This window comes from Salvelinus alpinus, chromosome 20 (genome assembly GCF_045679555.1).
Source record: "Salvelinus alpinus chromosome 20, SLU_Salpinus.1, whole genome shotgun sequence".
In the NCBI taxonomy this organism is placed as follows: domain Eukaryota; kingdom Metazoa; phylum Chordata; class Actinopteri; order Salmoniformes; family Salmonidae; genus Salvelinus; species Salvelinus alpinus.
This window is the reverse complement of record NC_092105.1, coordinates 40,182,448-40,188,641: the sequence shown is the minus strand read 5'-3', so window position 1 is coordinate 40,188,641 and position 6,194 is coordinate 40,182,448. Positions and strand designations below refer to the sequence as shown.

The 6,194-nt window shown below is 41.5% G+C and overlaps 1 protein-coding gene across 1 annotated transcript; it reads right to left on the bottom strand.

Annotated features, from left to right (window-relative positions):
- Positions 1–554: 554 nt before the first annotated feature.
- dlx2a (distal-less homeobox 2a) lies at positions 555–2,594 on the bottom strand. Its single transcript, XM_071355771.1, has 3 exons — positions 2,159–2,594; positions 1,863–2,047; positions 555–1,622 (listed from the first exon to the last, which is right to left on the bottom strand). Exons 1-3 carry the CDS (start codon positions 2,472–2,474, stop codon positions 1,296–1,298), a joined length of 828 nt encoding a protein of 275 aa, XP_071211872.1. The 5' UTR covers positions 2,475–2,594; the 3' UTR covers positions 555–1,295.
- Between the last annotated feature and the right edge of the window lie 3,600 nt (positions 2,595–6,194).

The window sequence follows — 6,194 nt, the reverse complement described above, 5'->3', positions numbered from 1 at the left end:
GTTGAGCTCAGTCTTACGCCCTCATCTTCCCTTTCGCATGCCAAGGCGTGTTGCGTGCCTTCGAATACTCCAGCGCTCTCGGCGCCCTGGGCACTATGTCTCGGCTCTGTTAGTCATCTTGTCTGTATCAGGTTCCCCGAACCATATACCCAGCTAGATTTAACGTGTCTATAAAACATGAGTGAAGAAGAGGAAACAATTTGCAACCAATAATGAATACAAATGCATTCCCAAATAATGGCATTTTAATGTGCATCTTCCAAAAGCTTGTCGAGCCCATAGCCTACCTGTGGCGTTGATCACATTTTGTGAGCTACGTTGAAAGATTTACAAGGGTTAGAAACCTGTCTTTTGACGGACCCAGAACTCTTCTGGCGCCGTAGTACTGAATGGAAGTGGAGTATAGGTTTCTTCTCTCTATAGGCTAAATGAGAACGCGCAATATAGTTTATTGACAGGCCATAAAGAATCGGGCTAAGCGTTAATCAAAAACTAAATCCACTTCTTACTCAGTATGCCAATTTCTTAAAGTTCTTAAAATGGAGAAAAACCCATTGTGAACAGAAAACATAATTTTATTTAAATAACGTCTGATCATATAAAGAAAACACTGCTAACCATACAATAAATTAAAGACAATACACCATAGAAATGTTATACAAGTTAAGTAGAATAGGGGACAATCAGTAGCTTATGAAGGATAAAACAACCGTAAAGAATAGGTACAGTATTGGTCCCCAATATCAACAACAAAAAAATTATGCCAGGGTGGCATATCAAAATAATGTTGTGAAGTATGCACAAAGCCAAATTCTGACCTACAAAAGGAAACCAACCGTAAAGAATAGGCCATATAGAAATCTGTGTACATGTAGGCTAATACATGGATCTCGTACAACAAAAATAGGTAATTTTCAAAATGCACAACGCAGTCGAAAATTGTGCTACATATGTGTCAGTTGTTCACGTCCTGCAATCAACTTTGGTCTCGCGCTGATTCAAAAGTAACACACGTTCGTAAAAGCATCTTACTACGTGGTTGTTTTGGCTATTAGTGGTTAATAAATCTCATCCATTAAAATAAACACAATAAATAAATACAAAAATAACTGTAAAAATATGTAGTCTGCCATTTTGCCGGTGCGAGCACGGTGTCATTCTGAATTACCCTAGCAGCTATAGGCTTAATGAAGTTGGCCAAAGTTGCGCGTAAAGTTCGCTTGGTGAGGTCTGTAAAAATGTATAATGACATTTCGTCTGTTTCACCATTATTCTCCGAGTAAGAGTCAGTTGTATTAAAATATTGTCCCAGCGCTCAAGGCGGAGTTGTGGTGGTGCTGGACAAGAGGGCCAGCCTGAAGATGCGTTGCAGAGTTCGTTGATGAGTACCAAGAATAGTTTGCCAAGAAAGAAGGCGCAGTCGTATTTGGAGGGCTACTGCTCTGAGATAAACTGGAGTTTACATTGTTCATTCTTTGATTCTGTGGAAAGTCCCAGGCAGTGACGGGTGGAGAGTTACAGGGGGGAGACTCGCTGGAGGTCACATGTTGCTCAGGGGGGATTTCTCCATTTTTCCACAACTTCTTGAACTTGGAGCGACGGTTCTGGAACCAAATTTTCACCTGAAAAGGAACACATTGTTACTATTGCTCTGAAGTTTATTTAAAACGTATCCTAACGCAGATTAATAGTGAGAGACTAACTATATATACACAACAAATGCTGGATCAAGTTAATAAATAGCAGTCTAAAGCGAAATGTCAAGCCTATATAAAATAAGTAGCCAGCCTGAGCCTGATTATATTATTCACAGAGTGATGCGGGATTTGACAGCTACGGGACGCATTAAGAGTTGCACTAACCTGGGTTTGTGTAAGGCCCATTGAGGCTGCCAGCTCGGCTCGCTCCGGTAAAGCCAAGTACTGTGTCTTTTGGAATCTCCGTTGAAGGGCGGCCAGTTGGAAACTTGAATAAATAGTTCGAGGTTTCCTGACCTTCTTTGGTTTCCCGTTAACCATTCGGATTTCAGGTTCACTTTCTTCTTTCTCTGATAAATACATGTAAGAACAATAACTAAAACACATCACGGCTGGTCTTAATATAACTTACATATAATAGAATACGAATGTGAATAGGAAAGCATTGACATGTTATTTACCTGCATCCGTTGGAGTCGGTGAAGAACTCGAACCATAGGAGCCGTAGGTGCCATAAGAGTTGAAACCAAGGTCGTATGATTTAGTATTGTATTGAACGCTGCTCATACCACTGTTGTGGTACTGGTAAGTTCCGAGTTGGCCATATGGAGACCCTGCGCAGTATCCAGGCTGTTGGCTATTGTAAAAGCTGCTGTCCGTTGCAGTCGATACTGGTAGAGTTGGGGACTCCTGCGATTTATGCAAGCTGTGGTAACTGTTCGAGGTAATCTGGTTCGAATGCATATCTGTACTGAGACTGTCAAAAACTCCAGTCATCTTGTAGGTAAAGTTGCACAACTAAATGTGCTTGAAGCAATGCAATTGAAAAAGTCAATTTGCAACGAATGCTTATATTTCGTGGATTAAATTCGTTTTGAGTTTAAAATGGCATCCCCATGAACTTTACCAAAAAACGACGAAGGTGTGTCCCTATCACAGTGGTCTGTGATTGTCTGTTACCTAGGATGCTAGCGGGCGGGCATTTATCCAGTATCACGTGGGAGGCAGAGCTGGTATATTTGAGGCAGCCAATGAGTACAGGATGCATGTCTGACAACTCCACAGATTTTCAGAGTCCACTATTGACTTATCCCGCTTGATTGCCTTGCACCGATTGAAAAGTAAAACATTATTTAACAATACACTTGTAAAGCCTAGGCTATTAAAAGGCAGGGTTATATAAAATATTCCAAAAATATAATCTTGAGCTTTTATGTATCTGTTAGAGAGAAATGTGCTGTCTGATAAACGTTCTGCCTCCACCTTACCTCTAAAATCAATTCCGAACTTCAGATACCCGTGCGTAAATGTAACTTTTGCACAAATGTTCCACTAACATAACTTTATGCGCGCATCTACGTTAGAATTCGACCCTAAGTGAATTCCATTTTTATTTATATGGATCAAGATTGTATTTGTTTTAAGAGATGTCAAAGACAACTATAGTTTTACTTGACACAGGATCATATTTCAACGATAGCCATAGGGAATCATGGCATCTGTGCGCCACCTGTCTGTGCCAAATAGAAACAAGTAAAAAAAGCCCATCGCACGCGCACACATACACACACACATACATACGCACACACACACACACACACACGGCTTTGTAAACATTTTAGGCTACTCGCCAGATTAAGGTGTAGACCTAAACGGCACAGCAATGAAAATATGATGATGGGAGATAGCGAGAATGTTCCCTTCACCTTTTGCTTTTGGCGTGGAGTTTATGATCGACAGGGAGCCTGACATTTAGGAGCCCTGGGCTCTCATCATCGATATACTATCTGTAGCCCTCTGAAGACGGCCATGGTAGGCTGGCGTCCTCATGTGGTGGCAGAATATAAATTGTGATGTTTTTCTCGTTGAAAGGGGGATGCCTGAGAGATTATGTGGGCTACTGTAGGCCTACTGAACTACCAGCCGAGCGCCCTCAAAAAACAGCACGCACTTCGATCCCAGAGGACAGGGATGCGAGTGCCCTACACGGAGAAAAACTATAGGGGAGACAATTAAGGACGTTGGGGGTAAAACATTAGAAGCAGCTGGCCGGTGGTGCAACCTGGCTTCAGAGAATTTCGTATTATTCTGTACGTAAATCCGAGATACTCCTTTTAGGATGATATGTTACATTTCGTTTGGTATGTATTAATTTGTGGATGTCCATCACCCAGTGACGATTTTAGCTTGCAAAGCCACTACACAACAAAACACTAAACAATACATGAATTGCACTGTAACAGTGACAAACGGTGCCCACAAACTATTAAGGCCTACATAAAGCTGTCCTAACAGCAGAGCTTTATTTTCAGCAGTGAATCCTTACCGCCGCTTCACCTGGCTATCAGCGGAGCCTTGTCTGGCAGCGAAACAGTAAATTCAGCCTCATTTACTGCCTTTTTAAAAAACATAGCTGAAATGGCTGACTTGCTTAAACAAATGTGGGTTCTACTGACAATTGAGATGTACAAACTATGGCATAAGGGAACGATGAGCAAGAGGCAATCCGTAATTTCGATTAAGACATTAATGAGCGCGCTAGGATGGATGTAGTCAGTATAACTATTTGTTCAGCACTTTTGAAATGTACAGCAACATAATTCAAAACATGGGCCATTCTTACAGTATTCTCCCTGTACACCAAGTCAGAACCGTAGGATAATAAAGGGGGTATATAAGCAGACAATGAAAGCTCTTACAATATCCAATGATTACGTTTCTCTAAAATAGGATATAGGCTGCATGTGCACCACCAAATCAGAACAGTAGGCTAAATTAAGACGGGGAAAGGGACCAAATTATTAGGGTGAGGCACATGGGCTACTAACAGCTTACTACACAACATACACTTAGTATTACTTTCTTAGCTACAGTATACATATTTCCCTGGCATATTACATAATTATGCAACAGCATACAAGACATTTTTGGTTGTTCTGTGCTCACTTGAACAGGAGGGTGGCGTAGCGATCCTTCTTGTGGGCAAATTTTGTCATGACACTTTGTCATCAAAGTCTGTCATTCTCTGGATTAATAGTGCTTTCAAGACAACTGGTAACTCTGAAAAAAACAATGTTGAATCATGATGTCAATGATCTTCAGGTCGGAGCTCTAGAAAGAGGCCAGAGTTCCTGACTTGGAATTCCGAGTTGGATGACCGTTCAAAACGTATTTTCCCAGTCGGGGCTCGTTTTTTCCGAGTTCCCAGTTGTCTTGAACTCACTGAAGTCTGAGATTTCCCAGTTCCGAGTTTCCAGTTATGCTGGTTTAATATCATGGCCAATGTGTTCAACTTTTTCCTGGCCCATGGTGTAGTCTGTCAATTTATTCAACCTTTTCTGGTCCATGGTGTTGTATGTGAATGTTTATCCTTTTAAGCTTGGAAAAGAGACCCTTAAACCCAGACTCGGATCACACACCCACTCCACTGAAAAGCAGGCTAGTAATAGCTTTGAGGGCTCCTGAGTGGCGCAGCGGTCTAAGGCACTGCATTTTTAGTGTCACTACAGACACTCTGGTGTCACTACAGACACTCTGGTTCAAATCCAGGCTGTATCACAACCAGCCGTGATTAAGAGTCCCATAGGGTGGCGCACAATTGGCCCAGCTTTGTCCGGGTTTTGCTGGTGTAGGCTGTCATTGTAAATAAGAATTTGTTCTTAACTGACTTGCCTAGGAAAATAAAAACGTTTGCAGTTAGCCACTGAATCCTTCCAAACCACTCATTGTTGAATTTGTGATTTCCAATATGTTGTGTAAGGTTTATGGTCGATGAGCACCGATATGATTTATATTCATATGACAAGGATGAAAAGGATTTGCCAGTAGATTGTCAATTTAATTCATGATGATGACTGCTTGTCTAGCTTACTAGCTAAGATTTTGAAAGTATGATGTTGACCTGATCAGTCCAATCAAAGCTACGGCAGATATAACGTGATTTACATTTGAAGTGCCCATCCAAGAAGGCGCAAGGTCATTGGCCACAGATAAAATTAAGTCAAATCTATGGCAGCACAAAGGGGGCTTGAATTTTCGAGCTCTCCCAGTAGATTTTGAGTGACAGAACACTGAGCAAATCACTGTGCAACTAGAGAACATTAGCAACCCCTATGCTCCGTATTTTCCGCTGGCTGCCCCACCACCACAGAAAGCACTGAGCTAGGCTGAAACACCTGCATTTTGGAGCTGCCTTACTCAAGAAGCAAGAAAGAAACAAGATTTGACATTGTTTGCAAACTGATATGTGACACGTATTAGGGTTAGGGGTTTGGGTTAAGGTTAAGTTTAGGAGCTAGGTTAAAGGGGTAAAGTTAGGGTTAAGGTTAGGGAAAGGGTTAGCTAAAAGGGTTATGGTTAGGGTTAGTAGTTGATAAGTGGTTGCAAAGTAGTAAGTAGTTGAAAAGTTGCTAATTCGCTACAATTATCATTGATGTGATTTGAACTTGTAACCTTTGGGTAGCTGGACTTGTGTTACACACCCACCCTTCCACCCAC

Excerpts from the sequence above, each read along its gene's own strand:
- dlx2a (XM_071355771.1), bottom strand. The coding sequence starts at position 2,474 with ATGACTGGAGTTTTTGACAGTCTCAGTACAGATATGCATTCGAACCAG. Across the intron at positions 2,048-2,158 it reads ACCGACTCCAACGGATGCAG|AGAAAGAAGAAAGTGAACCT; the intron begins GTAAATAACATG and ends TGTATTTATCAG. Across the intron at positions 1,623-1,862 it reads TGGGCCTTACACAAACCCAG|GTGAAAATTTGGTTCCAGAA; the intron begins GTTAGTGCAACT and ends GTTCCTTTTCAG.